The sequence below is a fragment of the Hyperolius riggenbachi genome, chromosome 6 (genome assembly GCF_040937935.1).
Source record: "Hyperolius riggenbachi isolate aHypRig1 chromosome 6, aHypRig1.pri, whole genome shotgun sequence".
Taxonomy (NCBI): domain Eukaryota; kingdom Metazoa; phylum Chordata; class Amphibia; order Anura; family Hyperoliidae; genus Hyperolius; species Hyperolius riggenbachi.
This window is the reverse complement of record NC_090651.1, coordinates 328,844,250-328,872,103: the sequence shown is the minus strand read 5'-3', so window position 1 is coordinate 328,872,103 and position 27,854 is coordinate 328,844,250. Positions and strand designations below refer to the sequence as shown.

The window sequence follows — 27,854 nt, the reverse complement described above, 5'->3', positions numbered from 1 at the left end:
CACACACTCTATTTCCTTGTGATTACTACTGATTATTGTAACTTCTAGTTGTACTTCCTGACTGTTACTACTTACTTACTGTAGTAGGGACACTCACTCAGTCTCTGTTCATAGGCTAGCTCCTGCGCGTGTGTGCGCGTGCGTGCACTCACTGTTTGTAGTGTACACACACTCTATTTCCTTCTGATTACTACTGATTATTGTAACTTCTAGTTGTACTTCCTGACTGTTACTACTAAGTTACTTACTGTACTAGGGACACTCACTCAGTCTCTGTTCATAGGCTAGCTCCTGCGCGTGCGTGCACTCACTGTCTGTAGTGTACACACACTCTATTTCCTTGTGATTACTACTGATTATTGTAACTGTCTGCTAGTTGTACTTCCTGACTGTTACTACTTACTTACTGTACTAGACACTCACTCAGTCACTGTTCATAGGCTAGCTCCTGCGCGTGTTTGCGCATGCGTGCACTCACTGTCTGTAGTGTACACACACTCTATTTCCTTGTGATTACTACTGATTATTGTAACTGCTAGTTGTACTTCCTGACTGTTACTACTTACTTACTGTAGTAGGGACACTCACTCAGTCACTGTTCATAGGCTAGCTCCTGCGCGTGTTTGCGCGTGCGTGCACTTACTGTCTGTAGTGTACACACACTCTATTTCCTTGTGATTACTACTGATTATTGTAACTTCTAGTTGTACTTCCTGACTGTTACTACTTACTTACTGTACTAGGGACACTCACTCAGTCTCTGTTCATAGGCTAGCTCCTGCGCGTGTGTGCGCGTGTGTGCACTCACTGTCTGTAGTGTACACACACTCTATTTCCTTGTGATTACTACTGATATTGTAACTGCTAGTTGTACTTCCTGACTGTTACTACTTACTTACTGTACTAGGGACACTCACTCAGTCACTGTTCATAGGCTAGCTCCTGCGCGTGTGTGCGCGTGCGTGCACTCACTGTCTGTAGTGTACACACACTCTATTTCCTTCTGATTACTACTGATTATTGTAACTTCTAGTTGTACTTCCTGACTGTTACTACTAAGTTACTTACTGTACTAGGGACACTCACTCAGTCTCTGTTCATAGGCTAGCTCCTGCGCGTGTGTGCGCGTGTGTGCACTCACTGTCTGTAGTGTACACACACTCTATTTCCTTGTGATTACTACTGATTATTGTAACTGCTAGTTGTACTTCCTGACTGTTACTACTTACTTACTGTACTAGACACTCACTCAGTCACTGTTCATAGGCTAGCTCCTGCGCGTGTTTGCGCGTGCGTTCACTCACTGTCTGTAGTGTACACACACTCTATTTCCTTGTGATTACTACTGATTATTGTAACTGTCTGCTAGTTGTACTTCCTGACTGTTACTACTTACTTACTGTACTAGACACTCACTCAGTCACTGTTCATAGGCTAGCTCCTGCGCGTGTTTGCGCGTGCGTGCACTCACTGTCTGTAGTGTACACACACTCTATTTCCTTGTGATTACTACTGATTATTGTAACTTCTAGTTGTACTTCCTGACTGTTACTACTTACTTACTGTAGTAGGGACACTCACTCAGTCTCTGTTCATAGGCTAGCTCCTGCGCGTGTGTGCGCGTGTGTGCACTCACTGTCTGTAGTGTACACACACTCTATTACCTTGTGATTACTACTGATTATTGTAACTGCTAGTTGTACTTCCTGAGTGTTACTACTTACTTACTGTACTAGGGACACTAGTCACTCAGTCACTGTTCATAGGCTAGCTCCTGCGCGTGTTTGCGCGTGCGTGCACTCACTGTCTGTAGTGTACACACACTCTATTTCCTTCTGATTACTACTGATTAGTGTATTTTCTAGGTAGTGTACTAGGGGACACACTCACTGTTCACTGTTCACACTTACTGATTACCGATTTTTGTATTTTGTATTTGTACTGTACTAATCACTTAGCGATCTAATCACTTAGTGATTAGTGTCACCTCACCCAACAACCCACTCCATTAAAGTACCCCACTTTTCACCCGCACTTTTAAAAAACTTTTGTGTTTACGCCCAAAACATCTAAGATGTCTGGAAGTGGCAGCCAGCGCGGTTTGGGCAAGGGGAAGGGCAGCAAGGGAATCAGGAGGAGAGGGAGCAGCATTGTGGCAAGCCGCGGCCGCGCCACCATGCACAGTTCCGCAGCAGCAGCAGCAGCGTCAGTGGCTAACATTCCTCCTATAGCCACTGGCCGTGGACGCCTTGGGCGCCGCCCAGCAGGAGCATCTGCAACTCACGCTGCAGAGACACAGCAGCAGCAGCGTGTAGCACCTGCTCCTATTTTCCTCCAGCCGGGTCGGAAACATCCCATTGAGGAAAAGGATGCATCCACTGTGGTGCAACTGATGACGGAGGATGAGCAGCCCGCCATCAGCTCTGCATCCGAGGCCTCCACCCTCACCACCACCACCACCACCACCCCTGTTCGCAGCAGCCGCCCAGCAGGGCCTGGGGAGGAGGCCAGTTCACCGTCAGTCGCCGACCTGTCACTCAGCAGTCTTTTGACCCCAGGCACCATCAGGGTATTGTCTGCTGTTGTTGGCGATTTTGAGGAGGAGATGCTGATGGGCACTTTGGGGGAGGAGGGATTGGACAGCAAGACTGTGGCAACAGTCAAGCAGCCCATCCATGCACGTAAAAGGGAAAGAGGCGCCCTGATGTAATAAAAGCATCTAAAATCAGCTTAAAATCGAAAAGTGATATGAGGTAGCTTACCTCAATGACGAAACCTCTGTAGTTAATACAAGGGATTTTTATTAGCACAGGCAACGCGTTTCGCGGGTCTCAGCCCGCTTCATCAGGCCAGTAAAAGTGCCTATAATAGCAACAAGAACTCCTCAATATACTTGTACATGTATATCAAACATAATAGTAAAAAATGTTCTACCAAGATCATAAACATTGCATCATATCATATTGATCAAATTTTTAGATGCGTTTTTGTACATACATAATGTTTTTTTATAAATTATTATTATGTAAGAAAGAGTAATACTGGTGATAATCGTTAGCAGTAAAGATACTAATCGCAAAAAAAGGAGGAAAACTTAATGGGCCTGATTCACAAAGCGGCGCAAACCGTCCAGCACGGGCGCGCCAAAACAGCCAGCATGCGAAGCGCCGCCCGCGGACCCCCGCACGCGCAAAACGCCACAACCCGCGCGATCGCGGACCCCCGCGAATCGCGGCAAAACGCGCGCGCAAGAGCCCGCAACCATGCGAACCACGGCACCCCGCGCGCGCAAAAGCCCGCGAACGGCACCCCACACGCCAACCGCCCAGCACACCCACGCCAAACAGCCCGCACCGCCCCGCGAACCAGGGAGTAAATTCAATAATAATTATAATAATAGTCGCTGCTTTATAAAAAAAAATTAATAAGTATCAACATTGTTGGTAATATTGAGAATCCATAGTAAAAGTATATCGCTCATAAAATCATAATATAAATTTGTATAAACACAAATAACAATTAGGACTTGGCCAGCTATTGAATATAAATATACATATAAGTCAAACTAAGGTGGTATCTCACAGCTACATAAGCTATTCAATCACAGCGCTAGTTGCTCTTTAAAAAATAGACTGGTCACAAATAGGCTAAAAGAAAAGACACAGTATTTCATTGTGCTAAGTTTGAGTATGGTGGGTGAACAGCAGGGGGAGCGTTAGGTGGTCTGCAGGAATGAGAGTCAGAGCACTTACCAAATAGAAAAGATCATCTAGCATAGGGAGCCTCTGTAGGGGGCTCTGCAGAGCTGTCTTAAATAACTTCTGTAATGTCTGAACAGCATGCTTGCTGAAAAAGGGGGTGGTACCGGAAGTTATTGATGACATCATCACACAAAGGGCCGCCCATCGGAAGTACTGGCGGCACCATTTTGGTTCTGGGCGATGTATAGGGAAAGGCTATTGAATGCCAGCACTTTGCTGATTTAATAGAGAACATCCAGATGCTGGGGGAAAAAAGATTTAGTAAATGGACACTAGATGGCAGCAGTGTTAACAATTCTTCAGTATAGATAGTGCTGGAGATTTGTGCTTGTTATAAAAGCTTCTTTAAACATAGGTGATTGTTGGTAATAGGTGGCTTATAGTGAATTCTCAAGGTTGGTCTGAACTTCACTATCTCAATTGGAACCAATTTTACTAATTACATTATATTAATAATACTAAAATAGTGAATAATAATTATTATGCTAAATTATTACAAAATGCTATAAGTGCATATTGTTGGTATCAGGTGGGGTATCATAATTTGCTCATAAATTTATTAAGAAGTGTGCATGAAATAATATTTTTAGTTATGAAAAATGATTAAAAAAAAAAAAATATGATAAAAAAATAAAAAATAAAAAAAATAAAATAAAAAATAAATAAATAAAAATAAATAAATAAATAAATAAATAAATAAATAAATAAATACATAAATAAATGAATAAAATATATAATAATTAATAAATATGTTTCAAAGACATCATTATAATGCCGTCATATGTGCATAGTGCGTGTTGTGCTTGTCATTTGATAGCTACTAGCTCATAAGCATTACTATTGGGGAAAAGGAACTGGAGAGGTGGAGGAGACAGTTGGAAACTAGGAAGTGTAAGTATCTGGTCCAGGGGGAAATTATGTATGGACAGAGTTGGTAGATAGTATATCTTATGGGGATGCGTATAGTGAGCTGGACCTCTGAGTTAGAAATTGTGCTCTAAACATTCATTTAAACCCTCTGGTTTGAGGGTTCTCAATCTGAAGATCCAGAACATCTCTCTTGCCCGCAACCGAGCTATTCGATCGGAGCAGGAGGGATTGTCGGGTATCTGTTCTATGGGCATGAAGAATAGTGTTTTTGGATCCGAGTTGTGGCACTCCGCGAAGTGCCTTGAGAGACTGTGTTTGGTATATGCTTTGGTGATGTTCCTTCTATGTTGGCCGAGTCTGGCTCTTATTTGCTGAGTGGTACGTCCAACGTACTGTTTTTTACAGGGGCAAGTGATGAGGTAAATAACATGGGTGGTGCTGCAGTGGAATGAATGGGTGATTTCATACGAGTCTTGTGTGATTTCACAAATGAAAGAAAGTTGCCCTGGATGCAGATAATCACAAGCCAGACATTTAGATGACTTGCATTTTTGTATATTTGGAGTGGTATTTAAACTAGGTGCATGGGATACTAGTGCTCGTGGTCTGCTAGGGGCTACAATGTTTTTGAGGGTTTTTGCTCTTCTGAAGACCAGCTTGGGTTTAGCCTCTAGTTTGGGGCAGAGGTAGGGATCCTTTAATAGGGTTGGCCAATGCTTGTTGATTATAGATCTAATATTTTTGTGGTTAGAGCTAAAGCGAGTAATGAATGTGGGTTGAGAGTCTGGGGTTTCGTCTTTTTTAGTTTTTGTCTTTAGGAGGGTCTCCTGGTCAAGTTGTCTAGCTCTATGTCTAGCAGATTGAATAAGTTGTTTTGGAAATGATCGCTCTAAGAACTTGTTTTCCAGATTGTCTGCTTGGGTGTCATATATAGATAAATCAGAGCAGTTCTTACGTATACGTCTAAACTGCCCGAAAGGTATATTGGTCTTCCAGGGCTTATGATGTGAACTCCCATAATGTACATAGGAGTTCGCATCAACCTTCTTGAAAAAGGTTTTTGATTTGACCACTGAAATCCACAATGTACAGTGTCACATCTAGATAGTCGATGGTAAGTGGGTTTGTGTCCATGGTGAATTTTAGTCCCCAATCATTGTTATTGATGGATTCTACAAAGTTCTCTATGGTGATGGTCTCTCCTTCCCACACGAGGATGATGTCATCTATATATCTATAGTACTTTATAATATTATTGCGATATGGAGTTTGGCTCAAAAATAATTGTTCAAAGAGACCCATTGTAAGATTTGCGAAGGACGGAGCTAGATTGGCCCCCATCGCTGTACCCCTGGTTTGTAAATACGTTGTTTCCTGAAATGTGAAGATGTTATGAGTGAGTATGAACTGAGTTGCTTGAAGGAGAAAGTTTTTTTGAGGGATAGGCATAGTAGTGTCAGAATATAGAAAATGGGCTATGGATTGTAGACCCACTTCGTGTCTAATATTAGTATAAAGAGCAGTGACATCTAGTGTCACCCAGTGGTAATTTGGTGACCATCTGAATGAAGTAAATGTTTGAATGAGTTGACTGGAATCTTTTAGATAGGAAGGAAGTGTGATTACATATTTTTGCAGAAAATGATCTATGTATTCAGATAAGGGAGAGGTTAGGGATCCAATGCCAGCAATAATGGGACGGCCAGGGGGGTTTATTAATGATTTATGGATTTTTGGAAGAAAATAAAAAAATGGTATTTTAGGGTTGGTTTACACTAGCACTAGTATCCCATGCACCTAGTTTAAATACCACTCCAAATATACAAAAATGCAAGTCATCTAAATGTCTGGCTTGTGATTATCTGCATCCAGGGCAACTTTCTTTCATTTGTGAAATCACACAAGACTCGTATGAAATCACCCATTCATTCCACTGCAGCACCACCCATGTTATTTACCTCATCACTTGCCCCTGTAAAAAACAGTACGTTGGACGTACCACTCAGCAAATAAGAGCCAGACTCGGCCAACATAGAAGGAACATCACCAAAGCATATACCAAACACAGTCTCTCAAGGCACTTCGCGGAGTGCCACAACTCGGATCCAAAAACACTATTCTTCATGCCCATAGAACAGATACCCGACAATCCCTCCTGCTCCGATCGAATAGCTCGGTTGCGGGCAAGAGAGATGTTCTGGATCTTCAGATTGAGAACCCTCAAACCAGAGGGTTTAAATGAATGTTTAGAGCACAATTTCTAACTCAGAGGTCCAGCTCACTATACGCATCCCCATAAGATATACTATCTACCAACTCTGTCCATACATAATTTCCCCCTGGACCAGATACTTACACTTCCTAGTTTCCAACTGTCTCCTCCACCTCTCCAGTTCCTTTTCCCCAATAGTAATGCTTATGAGCTAGTAGCTATCAAATGACAAGCACAACACGCACTATGCACATATGACGGCATTATAATGATGTCTTTGAAACATATTTATTAATTATTATATATTTTATTCATTTATTTATGTATTTATTTATTTATTTATTTATTTATTTATTTTTTATCATATTTTTTTTTTTTTAATCATTTTTCATAACTAAAAATATTATTTCATGCACACTTCTTAATAAATTTATGAGCAAATTATGATACCCCACCTGATACCAACAATATGCACTTATAGCATTTTGTAATAATTTAGCATAATAATTATTATTCACTATTTTAGTATTATTAATATAATGTAATTAGTAAAATTGGTTCCAATTGAGATAGTGAAGTTCAGACCAACCTTGAGAATTCACTATAAGCCACCTATTACCAACAATCACCTATGTTTAAAGAAGCTTTTATAACAAGCACAAATCTCCAGCACTATCTATACTGAAGAATTGTTAACACTGCTGCCATCTAGTGTCCATTTACTAAATCTTTTTTCCCCCAGCATCTGGATGTTCTCTATTAAATCAGCAAAGTGCTGGCATTCAATAGCCTTTCCCTATACATCGCCCAGAACCAAAATGGTGCCGCCAGTACTTCCGATGGGCGGCCCTTTGTGTGATGATGTCATCAATAACTTCCGGTACCGCCCCCTTTTTCAGCAAGCATGCTGTTCAGACATTACAGAAGTTATTTAAGACAGCTCTGCAGAGCCCCTTACAGAGGCTCCCTATGCTAGATGATCTTTTCTATTTGGTAAGTGCTCTGACTCTCATTCCTGCAGACCACCTAACGCTCCCCCTGCTGTTCACCCACCATACTCAAACTTAGCACAATGAAATACTGTGTCTTTTCTTTTAGCCTATTTGTGACCAGTCTATTTTTTAAAGAGCAACTAGCGCTGTGATTGAATAGCTTATGTAGCTGTGAGATACCACCTTAGTTTGACTTATATGTATATTTATATTCAATAGCTGGCCAAGTCCTAATTGTTATTTGTGTTTATACAAATTTATATTATGATTTTATGAGCGATATACTTTTACTATGGATTCTCAATATTACCAACAATGTTGATACTTATTAATTTTTTTTTATAAAGCAGCGACTATTATTATAATTATTATTGAATTTACTCCCTGGTTCGCGGGGCGGTGCGGGCTGTTTGGCGTGGGTGTGCTGGGCGGTTGGCGTGTGGGGTGCCGTTCGCGGGCTTTTGCGCGCGCGGGGTGCCGTGGTTCGCGTATTTGCGGGCTCTTGCGCGCGCGTTTTGCCGCGATTCGCGGGGGTCCGCGATCGCGCGGGTTGTGGCGTTTTGCGCGTGCGGGGGTCCGCGGGCGGCGCTTCGCATGCTGGCTGTTTTGGCGCGCCCGTGCTGGACGGTTTGCGCCGCTTTGTGAATCAGGCCCATTAAGTTTTCCTCCTTTTTTTGCGATTAGTATCTTTACTGCTAACGATTATCACCAGTATTACTCTTTCTTACATAATAATAATTTATAAAAAAACATTATGTATGTACAAAAACGCATCTAAAAATTTGATCAATATGATATGATGCAATGTTTATGATCTTGGTAGAACATTTTTTACTATTATGTTTGATATACATGTACAAGTATATTGAGGAGTTCTTGTTGCTATTATAGGCACTTTTACTGGCCTGATGAAGCGGGCTGAGACCCGCGAAACGCGTTGCCTGTGCTAATAAAAATCCCTTGTATTAACTACAGAGGTTTCGTCATTGAGGTAAGCTACCTCATATCACTTTTCGATTTTAAGCTGATTTTAGATGCTTTTATTACATCAGGGCGCCTCTTTCCCTTTTACGTGCTAAGTATACCCCCGAACACATCCTGTCCGAGGGGAGGTGGCAGACCACCAGTGGAGTCCCCACAGTGGACTCTGTCCCCTTTTTTCCACTAAGAGAGCGACCATCCTTCCGGTTCTGGCTAGGACCACCCCGAGTGGAGTCGGGTTTATTGTCTCCACCTGCTTCCTGTGGTTGGTTGCCCCAAGCAACCTCCCTTTGTGAGTAGTGCTTTTAATTTATTTTCTTTTATTGTGGTCATTGACATATTGCACTACTGGGCTCCCGTTTTTTGTCTCCTGTGACTTTTTCTACAGGGTGTTCATCCACCCCTACTACAATAGCCCATCCATGCATCAGGAGAGGAGTTTGGGGGGTCATCATCCCAGCAGGACATGTTTCAGGAGGGGGATGATGATGATGACACGGTGACCGACAAAGACTAGGTGCCACCAGCTCCAGGGGATGTCGTCATCAGCAGCTCTGAGGAGGAGGATGCGCTTGTGGGCCTTGCAAGGAGGCGCATCATTGCAAGCATTGGCAGCAGTAGGCAGGTCCCACAGCCTGCTGGTGTCTCAGGCTCAGCAGCAGCAGCATCTGCCAGTACCACCACCATCCGCACCCAAGCCCCCCCCCCCCAACCACCACAGGGAGACAGGCAGCAGCGGTTCCATGCCGTAGGGGGTTGTTTTTGTCACCAATCTGGCGCTTTTTCACCATGCCCACAGTGTACAGCAAGTACGCCACTTGCAACCACTGTCAGCGGAAGTTGAGCAGAGGTGGAGACCCCTTAAAGTTCAGCACCAGCTCGCTCATCAACCACCTTGCTGCTAAACATTTCCACCAGCATGAGGAGTTCCAGAGGCTGAAGGCATCTGGTGCTGGCAGTGGCACCACACCCATCACTGCACAGCCTTCAGCAGCAGCAGCAGCAACAGCAGCCACCCGCCCTCCTGCTCCTCCAGCAGCACCAACAGGAGTGCGGAAACGCACTGCTCCTCCCCCCTCTGCAACTCCTGCCGCCGACACTGAGGCCTGTTCTGGCAGCCAGTCCTCAGTGGCCTCCTCTGCTGTCTCCGCTGATTCCCGTGCTAGCAAAAAGCGACGCCAGAGCATTTTGAGCGAGTCCTTCCAGGGGGTGGTTAGGGCTCTGCCTCCCAACAGCCGTCGCGTGCGGCAGCTGAACAGCTTGCTGGCACTGGCCATGTGCTCCCAACTCCTGCCGTACACGCTCGTGCAGGAGGGGAGCGACATGCGTGCGCTGCTTGCTTGTGCAGCCCCAGACTGGCATCTCCCCAGCAGACACTTCTTCGCCCGCAAGGCCATTCCTGCACTGCACCGCTTTGTGATGGCCAATGTGGAGCGAGGGCTGGAGCACGCGGTTGGTGAAAGGGTCCACGTCACCATGGACTCCTGGAGCAGCCGCTTCGGGACAGGCCGCTACCTGTCCTTCACTGTCCACTGGGTCAGCTTGGTGGAAGGGGGTGAGGATGGGAGAGCAGCAGCGGGCACAGCAGCAGCAGCAACACAGTGGGTGGTGCCACCCCGCAGGGTCAGGGGAACTGCAGCAGGTTCCTCCGATCCTCTGCCATCCTCCAGCACACCTGGCCAAACCCCCCGCCTCAGCAGCAGCGTGAAGGCCCGCCACTGCCAAGCGCTGCTGCACTTGGTCAGCCTTGGGAAGACCAAACTGACGGCAACCCATGTGTTGGCCAAACTCCAGGAGCAGGAGAGGATTTGGCTGACCCCCAGAGGCCTCAGAGTCGGAGAGGTGGTGGCCGACAATGGGGCCAATTTGGTTGCCGCCATCGACAGGGGAAACCTGACCCACATCCCCTGTCTTGCCCACGTGCTGAACCTGGTGGTGCAGAAGTTCCTGCGCACCTACCAGGGGATGAGCGAACTGCTGGAAATGGCAAGGAACATTGTGCGTCACTTCCGGCGCTCGGCTGCAGCCTGTGCGAGCCTGGAAGACGTGCAAAAGGAGCTGGAGCTGCCACGCCATCGGCTGATCCTTGACGTTCCGACTCGCTGGAACTCCACCCTGGCGATGTTGGAGCGTCTGGTTGAACAGAAGCACGCTGTCAACCAGTACCTTGCCCTGGCCACTGTTTCCGCCGCTCAGAGAAGGGACCAGACCAGCAACATCCCGTCCATCGTCCCCGATGATGACTGGAGGCACATGCAGCAGGTGTGCTTAGTGCTGGCTCCCTTTCTGCAGGCCACTAACATGGTGAGCAGGGACCATGCTATGGTCTGCGAGTGGGTGCCCCTGGTTTGTCTGCTGAACAGGGCCCTCGATGCTTTGCTGGAACAGGGAGCGGCAGCCTTGGACCAGCAGGAGCGTCATGCAGCTGCACAGTCCACCTCTGAGGGGGAGGAGGAGGAGGACTTGGTGGAGGTCCCTGACCTTGCTGCTGATGAGGGGGATCAGCACAGCGCAGCTGAGTTGGTGCGGGGGTGGAGAGAGGATGAGGCGGCAGAGGAGGAGGATGAGGACAGCAGCACTGCCATTGATGTGCCAGCACACGTGGCCTGCCTCTTCCCAATGGCAGCGCATATGCTGGCGTGCCTGCACAGGGATCCCAGAGTGATCCAGATGAAGCAGAGGGAGGAGATCTAGATCAGCATGATGTTGGACCCATGCCTCAAGGGGAAGTTGAGCCAGTTCCTGCCGCCTGCAGGAGGAGAGCCAGAGCAACAAATAAGGAGCTTGCAGCAGGCCCTTGTTGCGTGCTTGGAGGAAGCCTTCCCTAAGCCTTCCACCCCCACTGTCCAGCAGCCAGCACAGAGGCAGCAGCAGGTGCCTGCATCCAGCAGCAAGCGCCCCACAGACCTGCTGTCTCTCAGCAACGAGCTCTACAGGACTGTAGAGGCTCCGGCAGCAGTGACTAGAGAGGAGGTGCATGCAGCAGCATCCTCCTCCGGTCACAGCCAGTGCCTGACCCGTATGGTGGCTGACTACATGGGGTCCTACAGCGGGCTTGACAGCGATGCCCCTGTTGATCCCATGGAGTATTGGGTCAAGCGCCTGGAGATCTGGAGCGAGCTGGCGCAGTACGCCCTGGAAGTGCTGTCCTGTCCCCCTTCCAGCGTGCTGTCCGAGCGCTGCTTCAGTGCAGCTGGTGGCGTGGTCACCGAGAAACGCTCATGTCTGTCTCACAAGTCTGTGGACAGACTGATGTTTCTCAAGATGAACCAGGCGTGGGTGGAAGGCGAGTTCCTGGCCCCTGTTGTCGGCGAGAGGGGGACATGAACTGGCTACCGGAAAAACCATCTTTAATGTGACTTACCACCCTTTACCACCTCCTGGCTCCTGCTCACTAAGCCTGCCTGGTTCACTTTGACTATTACGTCGCCTGCAGCCACACATTTTACACCTACAGTGGGCTGCTGTGTACTCCCCTTCTGCTGTCTGTCTGTGTTTCCCACTGCCAGGGTACACGGATTTACCTTCTGCTGCCACTCTGCCACCAGCTATTACGTCAACCAATAGCTATATCTGTGTAATTAACTTGTACAAACAAAACAAAAAAAACATTAAAAAAAAAAAGGTTTAATTTTTTCTGAGGTGCCCGGGTTATAAACTGTGTTGTCCCAGTTGTGTATTGGACACAATGTGGGCTGCACGACCGCTGTCTGGGACCTCCTGTTGTGTTTATTTACGCCCTGGTATCACTGCTAGGTACCAGGGCTATTATGTCACGCTGCCTGCCTGCTGCCACACTCACGCTACTCCTCCATTCCTCCTGCTGCTGCTGCTGCCTGTCTGTGTTTCCCACTGCCAGGGTACACAGATTTACCTTCTGCTGCCGCTCTGCCACCAGCTATTACGTCAAACAATAGCTACTCACATTACTCCTCCATTCCTCCTGCTGCTGCTGCTGTCTGTCTGTCTGTGTTTCCCACTGCCAGGGTACACGGATTTACCTTCTGCTGCCACTCTGCCACCAGCTATTACGTCAAACAATAGCTATATCTGTGTAATTAACTTGTACAAACAAAACAAAAAAAACATTCAAAAAAAAAAAGGTTTAATTTTTTCTGAGGTGCCCGGGTTGAAAACTGTGTTGTCCCAGTTGTGTATTGGACACAATGTGGGCTGCACGACCACTGTCTGGGACCTCCTGTTGTGTTTATTTACGCCCTGGTATCACCGCTAGGTACCAGGGCTATTATGTCACGCTGCCTGCCTTCTGCCACACTCACACTACTCCTCCATTCCTCCTGCTGCTGCTGCTGTCTGTCTGTGTTTCCCACTGCCAGGGTACACAGATTTACCTTCTGCTGCCGCTCTGCCACCAGCTATTACGTCAAACAATAGCTACTCACATTACTCCTCCATTCCTCCTGCTGCTGCTGCTGTCTGTCTGTGTTTCCCACTGCCAGGGTACACAGATTTACCTTCTGCTGCCACTCTGCCACCAGCTATTACGTCAAACAATAGCTATATCTGTGTAATTTGTTGTAAAAACAAAACAAAAAAAAACCATTAAAAAAAAAAAAAAAGGTTTAATTTTTCTGAGGTGCCCGGGTTGAAAACTGTGTTATCCCAGTTGTGTATTGGACACGATGTGGGCTGCACGACCGCTGTCTGGGACCTCCTGCTGTGTTTATTTACGCCCTGGTATCACCGCTAGGTACCAGGGCTATTATGTCACGCTGCCTGCCTGCTGCCACACTCACACTATTCCTCCATTCCTCCTGCTGCTGCTGCTGTCTGTCTGTCTGTGTTTCCCACTGCCAGGGTACACAGATTTACCTTCTGCTGCCACTCTGCCACCAGCTATTACGTCAAACAATAGCTATATCTGTGTAATTTGTTGTAAAAACAAAACAAAAAAAACCATTAAAAAAAAAAAGGTTTAATTTTTCTGAGGTGCCCGGGTTGAAAACTGTGTTGTCCCAGTTGTGTATTGGACACGATGTGGGCTGCACGACCGCTGTCTGGGACCTCCTGCTGTGTTTATTTACGCCCTGGTATCACCGCTAGGTACCAGGGCTATTATGTCACGCTGCCTGCCTGCTGCCACACTCACACTACTCCTCCATTCCTCCTGCTGCTGCTGCTGTCTGTCTGTGTTTTCCACTGCCAGGGTACACGGAATTACCTTCTGCTGCCACTCTGCCACCAGCTATTACGTCAAACAATAGCTATATCTGTGTAATTAACTTGTACAAACAAAACAAAAAAACCATTAAAAAAAAAAAAAAGGTTTAATTTTTTCTGAGGTGCCCGGGTTGAAAACTGTGTTGTCCCAGTTGTGTATTGGACACGATGTGGGCTGCACGACCGCTGTCTGGGACCTCCTGCTGCGTTTATTTACAGCCCTGGTATCACCGCTAGGTACCAGGGATATTATGTCACGCTGCCTGCCTCATTGACTGCCTGGCCTGCTGCCACACACTCATCCTCCTCCTCCTGCTGCTGAATTTACCTCCTGCTGTCTGTGTGTTTCCACTGCCAGGGAGCACATACAATGGCGCTTCCAACATGCATGCGCCACCAGCTATTTATTACGCTCAAAAATAGCTGCATTTCTTTAAAAAAAAAAAATTATAAAAGAGAAATAAGTGAAGAAGAAGAAGACGATATAGAAGAAGAAGAAGAAGGAGAAGATGAAGAAGATGAAGAAGAAGAAGAAGATGATATAGAAGAAGGAGAAGAAGGAGATGAAGAAGATGAAGAAGATGAAGAAGATGAAGAAGAAGATGAAGAAGATGAAGAAGATGAAGAAGATGAAGACGATATAGAAGAAGAAGAAGATATAGAAGAAGAAGCTATGGAAGAAGAAGATATAGAAGAAGAAGAAGAAGAAGAAGAAGAAGATATAGAAGATAAAGAAGAAGAAGAAGAAGAACAAGTATATACAGTACTGAACAAAATTTTGGACACAACTTCTCTTTCCACCTTTTTTTTTTTAAAGGAACATCCCTACATAATCACTTGCTGTTGTTACTTGGAAAAAAAGATGTTTCTTGCATCATTCACCCTCAAAACAAGTGTTGGAAGCTAAGGCCAATTCGAATAGTCAGCTCGAATAATGAGCTCGAATACCGACTCGAATAGTGAGCTCGAAGTCCGAGGTCGAATCGAATAGTAAAAATTATTCGAATCGAATATTCGACTGACCTCGAATAATTTACTATTCGAATTCGACCAAACTCGAATTTTAAAAAGGGGTATCCGAGCATCACTACTCCATCCTGCATAGCTCCCAACTGTCCAGTTTTGGGAGGGACAGTCCCTCTTTGGGAACTAAGTACCTCTGTCCCTCTTTTTTCCACATCTGTCCCTCTTTCAGGACTTATGTACAGATCTGTGCAAATTTATGTATTTTCCTTCTGAAAAAAATGTTTCAAAGAACACTTGAAGTGAGAAGTATATGGAGGCTGCCATATTTATTTCCTTTAATTAAATACCAGTTGCCTGGCAGCCCTGCTGATCTATTCGGCTGCAGCAGTGTCTGAATAACACCAGAAACAAGCATCAGAATCAATTTATTTTCGCCAAGTAAGTTTGCACCTACAAGGAATTTGTCTTGGCAGTTGCTAAACAAACACACACAAAAACAATACAAGGACAGACAGTGTGAATATTACAAGTTAAGGACATTATAAGTATAGTGGCAGTAAGCAATGTGAGAATTGTTCATGTTTAGATCTGTGCTGATTACTTTCAGTCCTAGCAGCTCTAACATGGTTCAGCATTAAGTTTGGCTACCGCTTGAGGAAAAAAACTGTTCCTGTGTCTAGAGGTTTTAGTAGCGATTGACCGGAATCTTACTCCTGAAGGCATGCGCTGGAAGATGGAGTGAGCTGGGTGAGAGGAGTCAGAGGCAATTTTGGTTGCTCTCTTTCTGCACCTGCTAGTGTAAAGATCCTGCAGGGAAGGTAAGCTACAGCCAATTATCCTTTCCGCTGATTGGATGATGCGCTGCAGCCTCCCCTTTCCTAATGCTGAGCAGGAGCCGAACCATACAGTCATAGATGATGTTATGGTGGATTCGATGATTGCAGTGTAGAACTGCACCATTAGATTTTGAGGTAGGCCAAACTTTTTCAGCTGCCGTAGATGGTACATTCTCTGTTGTGCTTTCTTGACAATAGTGGCAGTGTTGTTGTCCCATTTTAAGTCATTTGAGATTGTGGACCCAAGAAACTTGAATGACTCTACTTGGGTTATTGTGGATCCATTTATGGTTAAGGGGAGGTGCTGGGGGGGAGATCTCCTAAAGTCTATCATCATCTCCATGGTTTTGAGAGCATTTAGTTCCACGTTGTTGCTGCTGCACCAGGAGGAAAGCTGTCCCACCACATGCCTGTATGCAGACTCATCCCCGTTTTGAATGAGACCAACAACTGTTGTGTCGTCTGCAAACTTCAGAACCTTAACAGATGAATCTGTGGAGATGCAGTCATTGGTGTAAAGTGAGTACAGCATTGGGGAAAGCACACAGCCCTGGGGTGCACCAGTACTGACTGTCAGAGAGCTTGATGTGAGTTTACCAAGTCTAACACGCATGCAGCTAATCTTGTCAGATCTGACAATAATATCAGAAACACCTGATTGGCTGCATGCTTGTTCAAGGTCTATCGCTAAAAGTATTAGAGGCAGATGATCAGCAGGATAGCCAGGCAACTGGTATTCCTTAAAAGGAAATACAGATGACAGCCTCCCTATCCCTCTCACTTCAGGTGCCCTTTAAATTTACTCTAAAATGCATTCTGATCTTTTAAATGTATATTTTAATTAATAATTTCTTATTTTCAAATGTTATTATAAAATAAAGCTAATGATGATAGAAAGTACCAGTGTGGTTTGAATGATAAAGCTACATATTTTACTTATTTATTCTTTGTGGTATGCATGACTAGGGGTGTGGCTTGGTATGACTAGAGGTGTGGCAGAAGGGGCATGTCTTTAGGTGGTCCTCTTTTTTAACTTAAAAAGTTAAGACATACGATTATATGATTAATGTCACCCTCCTCTCCCTCTGTTACTCCTGCCTGAATGTAAACAGAAAAAACAAAAACAAAAAAAACAGACTGCACTACTCACCAGAGACTGTCAATAATACAGAAGCTTGTTGTGATATATGTGTCGCTACTGCAACTGTGTAATATCCATCATCTGTTTTATCCAGGTTGGAGATCAAAAGTGATGCATTGGGGAAAGCTGTCATCTTGCCCTTGCCCATTGGTTTAGAGTTGGGAAATACAGATACAATAGGAAGGTATTCCAGTATTTTAATCTGAGATGCGTCTTTGTCTTCGCCTTTGTACCAGGTAAACTTTATATTGCTTTCCTCAATACCAGTAACTCTGAGAGTGACGGATCCCCCCATCACTGGTTGCTGAGGGATTAGCTGAATATTGATCATCACCATCCTGGGCGTACACATCCCAACACTGAGGAGAGCTGAGGAGAGAGAGAATAATGAAAGCTTTGTGCTCATGTATGCAAAGTAAGTTAAGTGAGTATAATCACAGCACAGTTCTTCCTGACTCTTTGAGTGATAAACAGAAAGCCACCAGTGTGTGATGACCTACCAGTTACAATCTAGCCATTATAATGATTTTATAGCAGGTTAGTACATAAAATATCTACTTAGTGCCTGGGTGTCATATTTGCTTTAAAGGGATAGCTTAGCACTTAATTAATTATTTAATTGATGCCATAAGTGTGTGTGGGGGCGGGGGGGGGGGAGGGGGGGAGGCATGCTTACCACACCTCCCGTGGCCCAGCCTCTGTCTCCATTCTTTTCAAAAAGATCCTGTTCCTAAGAAATGGTCACCGGGGTTGGCAAAGCTGCAGTATGTCCATGGGAGTGCTTGCACACTCCCACAGGAAGACGTAGCCGGCGCAAACTTTCACAGGTGTCCAAGTACTGTAGACATACTGTGCATGTGCGTGCAGTACGTCCAGGTCAGAGGTCATGCTTGCCAGACTACGTCTTCCGGGTTTGGGGTTGGGTTAACAATCTCACATCTAAAGTAGGACCTGCTTGTGAATTTCCCATATTCAAATTATAGGTTGCCATACACATGTGATAACATACATTTATGACATGCCTTATTGCATGTATATGTATTACCATGTAGAATTGTGGAAACTTACAAACATTTTAATAAGCTTGTATGGCTATCAGTGTATCATTGGGGTAAAATTGTCACATGTCCTCTCAAGACAAAAAGCAGGAAAATTAGCAAGCGCGTAGACTGCAATACAACACATTAATAAAGCACACAAAAACTCCTTTTGTTTTTTCCGTTTCATTTTTGGAATTTGAAGAAGACGTAGAGTCACTGTTAGAATTTTACTCCTTCCATACAATTCTTCCACTACTGATAACACAGGCTCAAATTAGAGCTCTTGGTGTCACATAAAAGCAAACCAAGCACCATTTTTTAGCACCCAGGGTATCTCAATAACACATTTAATAAGCATTGCCAACAATGTGACTCATTAATAAAAATAACTTTAATGTTACCTCTTATTTTTACATTTAAAAGTTTAGCAGAGGTTTTTCTTAGCCTACTTCCCTCTACTTCCCAGGCCTGCTGACCACAGAGGTTTCAGGCAGATAAGGACTGCTCTAATTATTTTATTGCACACATTAGCAAGAGCAAACAAAAAGCATTTTTCAGCAGGGGGAATAGATTGCACATTCTATCTAAAGAGATTTCAGAAGTCACAAATTACTATCTTCACACCTTCCCCTGAATAAATAATGGGCAACTAGAAGGAGGAAGGGGGAGAGACATGGCAGCTCCTATATCTATTAGAAACCAGAAAATGAAAGTAGTGCTTGGTTCCCTTTAAAAGAAAGAAAGGGAATTGTCTCCCATAGGTGATCACCAGACTTACATAGTTTGCACTGCTTATTCATTCTGATATTCAAATAATATCAATCACACACAGATACACAACAGCAGTGTTACCTATGATAGACAAAAAACATATTCTATTCCCTTGTACGGTGCTTTAAATCTTGCATCTTGTTTAAGGCTGCTTCCACAGTGGGACGTTACAGGCGCACGTTAGAGCAGCCTGTAAGGCCTCGTTCAGACTATACACGCTGCCGTGCGCATTTTGGCAGCGCGTATAGTGTGCGACGCGCAAGAACGGTAGAAGGGCATAGACAGCCCTTCTACCGTTCCCATCATATGCGCTGCGCGGCAGCGCGATTGCGCTATCGCGTGCTGCACGCATTTTTGGTAATCGCAGCGCAGATCCCATTCATTGTAATGAATGGGATCTGCAGCGCAGTGCATAGTAGCGCAGATGGCGTGCGATCGGACGCATTGCGTTCCGATCGCACATCCATCTGCGCTAAATGATGTGAACGAGGCCTAACTCAGCCCAACTCACAGTAATGAAAAATCAATGGGCTGTTCACAGTGCCCACGTTGCATTACAGTGTAATGCTGGACGTTCAAAGAAAGTGCAGCATGCTGTGAGTTATAGGTGGTTAAGCTGCGTTAGACTGTTTGCACATGCTCAGTAAGGGGAGAGTCCTCTATTGTTCCTAGCCACATGGCTAATTAATATTCACTGCACTGTAGTGTTGTCCAGATCATGAACAATTTGGATCTTTGGATCTTTTTTAGTCGAATCATCCGGATCATCACAATGAAGGATTTGGTTCACAGTGGATGTCTGGAAGGAACAGGAACTGCAGCTTCTGTGCACAAGCACAATCTTCCTGCTGCATCTCTCCCTTCCCCATTACCACCCTCAATGTGCCTTCATTCTCCTGCACCTCTCACTCTGCTGCACCCCTGCTTCCTGCTCCCCTAGTAAAATGATTCAAAGATTCGGTTCAAAGATCCAGATCTTTTCAATGATCCGATTCAAATCATTGAAAAGATCCAGACTTCCCAGGATAGCACCAAGAGCCTCAATCTGACGTCCAACTTCAACACCACCATGCGTTGCGTTAGGGGCACGTTATGCGACCTTAAAGGACTTACGAGCCCAAATAGTGAAAAAAAGATAAGTACCTTAATCAGTTTTAAATGCACGGAGGACGCCGTCCGCGCCCTTCGTGCAGTTCCGCCTGGTCCCCGCAGTCTGATCGCCTCCCGTGCCGCTCCCGACAGTACAGTAGCGTGGATCGAGGGTGGAGGCCCTAGAGCTGCGCAGCCGCACTAACGCGTATGCAGACTGCGCAGCCGCGGCCGGCTCCGGCGGCCATCTTGGGAGAGGAAGGGGAGCCCGACCCCGTCCGTGGGGTCGGGAGCGGCACGGGGGGCGATCAGACTGCGGGGACCAGGCGGAACTGCACGGAGGGCGCGGACGGTGTCCTCCGTGCATTTAAAACTGATTAAGGTACTTATCTTTTTTTCACTATTTGGGCTCGTAAGTCCTTTAACGTCCCCTAAAACGCAACGTCCTGGTGTGAAAGAGGCACAGATCTAACTCTACAGTAATTTAAATGTTGTGTTAAAGAAATAAGTAAAATAAAAATGCCCTCTCCCTAGGAATGATCAATGTGATGCAAATAATTTAACCTTACATTCAAATTCCATGTAAACTGTATGCAACTTGAACTTAGACCACTAAAAAATGACAGGAAGTTATTCTGATTGGTCCAATTTCAAGCTACATATAATTTACATGACATTTGAATGCAAGGAGAAATTATTTGTATCTCATTGATCATCCCGACTCTCACATAGTGAACTTTTAAAGGGGTCACTTTCTATTATCCTCTGCAAAGCTGCAAGGATAAATAGTGAAGCACAAGGGCCCCATGTGTTGTGGCACAAGATTCCCTGTGGTGGTCATAATGACAAACGTACTATAATTCCCTTACAAAAACCCAAGCAAAATTGAGAACTATAATTATATATTACTCCACAAATACCCTGTGCTTTAACTACTTCACCCCAAGGGTTTTTACCCTAACAGGACAGAGCAATTGTCACCTGCCAGTGCTTCTCTTTCATTTGCCAATGACTTTATCACTACTTGCCACAACAAAAAGATCTATACCTTGTTTTTTTTGCCACCAATTAGGTTTTATTTTGGGTGTTACATTATTCTAAGAATTATTTTATTCTAAATGTATATTAACAGAAATAATAAAAAAACATAGGGAAAAATCATTATTTCTCAGTTTTGGGCCCATATAAATTTAAAATAAAATGTGCTACTGTGAATAAAACCGACATGTTTTATTTGCCCAATTGTCCTGGTTATTTCAATGCCCCTAGTACAATTTATGGTGACCAGGGTTGCTCATCCGGATTCCGGATACTCAAACTACCATGATACTCGAACGTTTTTTCGGTACTTGAATTTGAATACCGAATCCGGATAGCTGGATAAATCCAAATGCACTATTCAAGTGAACTCGGATACGTATTAGGTATCCGGGTATCCGACCAGATTTTAGTGAGAGTACCCGAATTCGGATAGCGTAACCACAGAGATGACATCCATTGACGTCATTGAGCCAATCAGAGGGCTCCCAGCCGAAGCCCTAGCAACCAATCACAGAGGGGAACCCTGGCCAACCCATCCTGTATAAAAGGCAGGCACCATGTTTATCTTATCTTTTGTGACTCTCTTGCAACTGGCAGAGTCCCAGTGGATTGGCGTACAGCCCACGTTTTCCCATTATTTAAGAAGGGCAAAAAATCTGATCCAGGAAATTATAGACCTGTAAGTTTAACATCAGTTGTATGCAAACTATTTGAGGGGTTACTAAGAGATACTATACATGACTTCATAGTAGAAAATAATCTTATTTCTCAGCATCAACATGGGTTTACTAAAGACAGGTCCTGTTTGACTAACATGCTCAGCTTTTATGAGGTAGTGAATGCTAATATGGATATTGGGAATGCTGTAGATGTGATATACTTGGACTTTGCAAAGGCCTTCTACACTGTTCCCCACAAAAGTCTGGTGCAAAAGTTGAGGATGCAAGGACTGGGGAAGAGTCTGTGTTCATGGATAGGGAACTGGCTAATGGACAGAAAACAAAGAGTTGTGGTCAATGGATCATACTCAAAATGGGAGACTGTTAGCAGTGGGGTCCCACAGGGGTCTGTTCTGGGTCCAGTGCTCTTCAATTTATTTATTAATGACCTAGTAGATGCAGTAGTGAGCAATGTTGCTATTTTTGCAGATGATACAAAATTGTGCAGAATCATTAACTCTCAGGAAGATAGTGTCATATTGCAACAGGATCTGGATAGGATGGCTATATGGGCACATACATGGCAGATGAAATTCAATGTTGACAAATGTAAGGTCATGCATTTTGGACGTACTAATGGTCTAGCACCATACAAAATAAATGGGATACAGTTGGGGACATCAAACTTGGAGAAGGACTTAGGAGTACTCATTGACAACAAGTTAAATAATCGTACTCAATGCCAAGCAGCTGCAGCTAAAGCTAACAAAATTTTGGGATGCATTAAAAGGGAAATAAAAACTCGAGATGCTAGCATAATATTGCCCCTGTTTAACTCTCTAGTAAGGCCACATCTGAAATATGGAATTCAGTTCTGGGCACCACATTACAAAAAAGATATTGCAGTTTTAGAGCAGGTGCAGAGACGAGCAACAAAATTGATGCGTGGGATGGAAGGTCTCACTTATCGAGAAAGGTTAGATAAACTGGGTTTATTTAGTCTAGAGAAAAGACGCCTTAGAGGGGATCTAATTAACATGTATAAATACATCAGAGGGCAATATAATACCTTGGCGGATGAGCTTTTTGTCCCTAGGCCTTCTCAAAGGACTAGAGGACATGATCTGCGCATGGAGGAAAAATGTTTTAGCCATTTATTTAGGAAAGGGTTCTTTACAGTAAGAGTGATTAAGATGTGGAATGCATTGCCACAGGAAGTCGTTATGGCAAACTCTATACCTGCATTTAAAGGGGGCTTAGATGCTTTCCTTGCGTTGAAAGACATCCATGGCTACAATTACTAGGTAATGCCTAATGATGTTGATCCAGGGATTTTATCTGATTGCCATCTGGAGTCGGGAAGGAATTTTTCCCTTTAGGGGCTAATTGGACCATGCCTTGTAAGGGTTTTTTCGCCTTCCTCTGGATCAACAGGGATATGTGAGGGAGCAGGCTGGTGTTGTACTTTATACTGGTTGAACTCGATGGACGTATGTCTTTTTTCAACCAAAATAACTATGTAACTATGTAACTATGTAACTATGTAACATGTTGAGACTCTCGTCCTTGCTTGTGACTGCTCACTGAGAGACATCTCCAGTGCTGTTGGCTAAGCAAGTGATCTTTTACTGTGCTAAACCTAGCGTTTTTGCTCCTAAACACCTGTACTACACCAGTTTTTTAGTTAGCTAGCTTGTATTTTGATTTTAGGCAGTGTGACAGTCAGACTCAGTGCTGCAGCTGCTAGGCTAGGTTAGGGCCTGTGTGCACAAGCTAGGCCTGCTGCCAGCCTTAGCTACAGTATAGCTTGTAGGTTATTAGGGATTAGATTACTGTACTACTACTAGTCTTATTGTGTAGTTAGTTGTTAGAGAGAGTACTACTACTGTGTTAGCTTCATTTACTACAGATAGTTACTGCAGTGCTGCTGTTAGAGTCAGTCAGTGTGTGACAGATAGACAGTTAGTGTGTGCTCCTGTCATTCCATCAGTTGAAGTTCTACTAGTACTACTACAACTAGTCTACTACTTCCAGTTATATATAGTTAATTTGTATTGAGTTAGCTTACTTTAATTGCAGTGCTGTTACAGTGTGACAGATAGACAGACAGTTAGTGTGTCAGTGTGTGCTACCCTGCTGCCTGTCACTCCGTTAGTTGAATTCTACTACTACTGCTACTACTACTACTACTACTACTACTACTACTACTACTACTACTACTACTACTACTACTACTACTACTACTACTATTAGTAGTAGTTTACTACTACCAGTTATATATAGTAAATTTGTACTGAGTTAGCTTAATTAAATTGCAGTGCTGTTACAGTGTGTGACTGATAAACAGTGTCAGTGTCAGTGTCTGCTACTTTGCTATCACTCCGTTAGTTGAAGTTCTACTACTGCTACTATCTACTACTGATTTGAATAAATTACAAGTACCCCACTTATTTTGGACATATATAAAGTTGTACTATGTCTGCTGGCACTGGCAGCCGGGGGAAGGGCAGCATGAAACGCAAGGGCAAGAGGACAGAGAGCAGCATTGCCGCCACCGTCGACAGGTCTGCGTCAGTGTCGATTCCGCCACTAGCCACTGGCCGTGGACGCACTGGGCGACAAGCTCTTAGGGGGAGTCATGCTGCAGAGGTGCAGCAGCGTGTAGCAGCCATTTTCCAGCAGGGCCGTCAGCGCACATTGGAGGAGAAAGATGCTGAGCCTGTGATGAAGCTGATGGTGGATGATTTTTTCAGCTCTATAACAGAGACCTCCACTCCCACCAGCACTCCTGTTCGCAGGAGCAGCAGCAGCCGCCCAGCAAGGCATGAAGAAGAGGTCATCATGTCGACCCCAGCTGGCAGCCTAACCTCAGTGAGTGCGCTTTTCACTACAGGCACCGCGAGCGCAATCAGGGCTGTTACCAGTGAGTTTGAGGAGGATATTCTGGGCGGTAGTTGTTGGGGGGGGGGGGAAGGTCCTTGCATGTGGCATCAGAAGAGGAGTTTGGGGGGGTCATCATCCCAGCAGCAGTTGTTTGAGGGGGGGATTATGATGATGATGATGACGAGATGAAGGACCGTGACTACCATCCACAGGAGGGGGGTGTCAGCTCTGAGGAGGAGGATCCATTGGTGGGTCTGGCACGGAGGATCAGCATTGCAGACAGTGGCAGGAGCAGCAGTGGGCATGGAATGTGGGACCCACAGCCTGCTACTTCATCTTCTGCCACTACCACCAGCCGCCCCACTCAACCCCGGGCCCCAACCACCACAGGGAGAAAAGCAGGAGCATCCCATTCAGGGCGTAAGGGAATGCTCACGTCCCCAATCTGGCAGTTTTTCACTCTGCCCACAGTGGACAGCAAGTTTGACACATGCAATGTGTGCAATCTGAAGCTGAGCAGAGGTTGTGACCCCTCCAAGTATGGCACCTCCAGTTTCATTACCCATCTAAGCAAAAAACATTTGGTTGAGCATGAGGAGTTCAAGACGCTGAAGGAAGCTGGCGCTGGCAGTGGTCAGACTCAGAGCACCATAACCCCCTCTGCCACTCCTGCCGACACTAAGGCTTGTTCAGGCAGCCAGTCCTCAGTGGCCTCCTCTGCTCCCTCCTCCGCTTCCCGTGCAAGCAAGAAATGCCACCAGACCCTGCTGAGCGAGTCCTTCCTCGTCAGGGCTCAGCCTCCCGGCAGCCGTCGCATCCGCCAGCTGAACAGTTTGCTTGTACGGGCTATGTCCTCCCAGCTCCTCCCATACTCGTTTGTGCAGGAGGGGAGCCACATTTGTGCGCTCCTGCAGTGTGCAGCGCCAGATTGGCCAATCCCCAGAAGGCACTACTTCTCACGCACAGCCATCCCAGCACTGCACCAGTTTGTAGAGCCTGTGTTTCCCACTGCCGGGGTCCACACAGAACAATTTTCTGCTGCCAGTTTGCCACTGCCACCAGCTATTACGCCACTACAATAACTGCTTCTACCTCCTCCTCCTGCTGGGTCCATCTGTGTTTCCCACCGCCAGGATCCACAAAGAACAAATCTTCTGCTGCCAGTCTGCCACCAGCTATTACGCCACTACAATAGCTGTATTTTGTTGAAAAAAGAACTTTGATTTTTTTGAGATGTCTGGGCTGAAAATTGTGATGTCCCAGTTGTGTATTGGACACAATGTGGGCTTCACGACCACTGTCTGGAACCTCCTGATGTTAATTTACAGCCATTTCTTCTTTTTTTTTTATTAGTATTATCTCCCCACATAAACAATTGCTGTTTTTCTTTAAAAAAAAAAAAAAAAAAAAACATGATGCTTCATGCATCATTTACTATAAAATATGTTTTGGAAGCAATTTAAAGGCCAGTTCGGATTTCAGTTTGAATACCGGTTTTCCCCGGATAATGGGTTTGGATATCCGGATCGACTCAAGTAGCCTAAAGGTTCAAATTTGAATATTCGGATTTATCCAGATTTCGGGCTATCTGAATTCGGACAAACACAATACCAAAAAGAGGTATCCAAGCATCACTGATGGCGACAATATTTTACTTGGAAATTAAGGTGCATTTTTTTTAGTTTTAACTTTGTTGCTAATTACAACCCCATATATGCAAATATAACAGTAATATAACCCCAAGTCATACATAGAAAAAGTGGAGTCCCTAACGCAACTATTTATGTATTTTTTAAAAATCCTGTCATTTTTTTTACAAGTGTTTTATTTTGGTAACTATGGGGGGTGGGGGAAGGAGGTAATCATTTATTTATTTTTAATTTTAAGATTGCAAAATGTAGCTTTTTTTTTTACCTTTCTATGTTATTTTAAAATAACGTAAAATTTGAGTTTCTAGTAAAAATGCCATCAAAAATAAATTTGTAATAAATTTGTAATTCATCACATTTTTCTGTGAATTTTCACAGTAAAATAAATGATTTTGGCACTTTTCACCTATTTTCACAGTAAAATAACATTTTTTTTGTGAATTTTCACACTGGAAAGAAAAAATAGTTTTCTTTGACCATATTGCGAAAATACAATGTATTTTTACAAATATTTTCTCAAAATCAACATTGGCATTTTCAGTGGTGAAAATCTGCAAGCAATACTGCACAGGACTCAGCTTACAAACAAATTCAACTTACAATCTATGGGAACAGAACCTGTTAAAAGTAAGTTGCACATATAACATAACATGAAATGCTGCGTTTTATGTCATAATTAATTTTATGTTGTGTGCATTTTTGTGTGTTTTTGCTGCATTTTTACCGTGTTTTTGGTGCGTTTGTGTTACCAGTTTTTACCACAGATGCATTTTTCAAACATTTTGCATGCGTTTAAATGCGTTTGCGGTTCGCATATACAAAACACATATGCCTTTTTTTAATTGTGTTTTATGCAAATCACTAGGAAGACAACAGGAAGCGGATATACATCACAAAACATTTTTTCTACCAAAAATGCATAGAAAAATGCATGGAAAATGCATATAAAACGCATACCATTGCGTTACCACTGACTTTCATTATGTGCATTTTTTAAGACTATGCAACAAAACCAGCTTTTTTGAAAATGCAGGCAGTGAAAACGCATGTGCGTTTTTGATCTGCGTTTTTTCCTGTGGCCCATAGACTTCCATTACCGGCAAAAACGGAGCGTTTTCTGCAACGCTTGTTTTTCTGCTAAGTGTGCACCTAGCTTGAAAGTAGGGGAACACCTGTATAAAGTCTAATCTTCCTGCAGTTTAAATCTCAACAACTTCCTCTGATACACAAAGCTCTAGCTGAAACCCCCCTTCCTTTTATACTAGAGGATTTGTTTGGACACCAGCTCACATAAATGGATTTATTGACAAATGTACTTGCTGGAAAAATATGTGTATAAAGGCTTACCGGACACAATTACAGCAGTGTAGACCAATTGTTCTCTGGCGATCATATCTTCAAGTTCAGCCAAAAATAAATGAATCAAATATAAAATAGCAACCTTTTGGTTTTTCTGAAGTCCTGCTATCACCTCAATGGCAATTATTCTCAGCAAAAATTCTCAGATTACTTTGTTTTTGTGCGAGAGATTATTCAATCTATACATCTGTGATTACATTTCTTGTTCCCCTTCTGCCCATTTTCTTATTAGCATCTCTTTGATTCTGTATTGAGCATCTTAATATCTGGATGCAGATGGGGAAGTAATACGAAAGGTGCTTTCTGCTTAAACCACTTCCTATATTACAAACACATGAAATTGTTGGCCTCTATAATTGCTTTTTTTTGTAGCTTTGTGCTAGACTTTCTATAATCCTTTATTCTCATCATTATTATTTTTTA

At 44.3% G+C, this 27,854-nt stretch overlaps 1 protein-coding gene across 1 annotated transcript in view; it reads right to left on the bottom strand.

Moving 5' to 3' along the window:
- Positions 1 to 27,639, bottom strand: part of LOC137522906 (carcinoembryonic antigen-related cell adhesion molecule 7-like) — a 178,770-nt gene extending 151,131 nt beyond the window's left edge. Inside the window, exons 1-2 of the mRNA XM_068243049.1 lie at positions 27,420 to 27,639; positions 16,950 to 17,309 (exon numbers count right to left, since the gene is read on the bottom strand). Of these exons, the coding sequence (XP_068099150.1) occupies positions 16,950 to 17,309; positions 27,420 to 27,465 (406 nt within the window). The 5' untranslated portion in view covers positions 27,466 to 27,639. The remainder of the gene's footprint in view (positions 1 to 16,949; positions 17,310 to 27,419) is intronic.
- Positions 27,640 to 27,854: the final 215 nt, after the last annotated feature.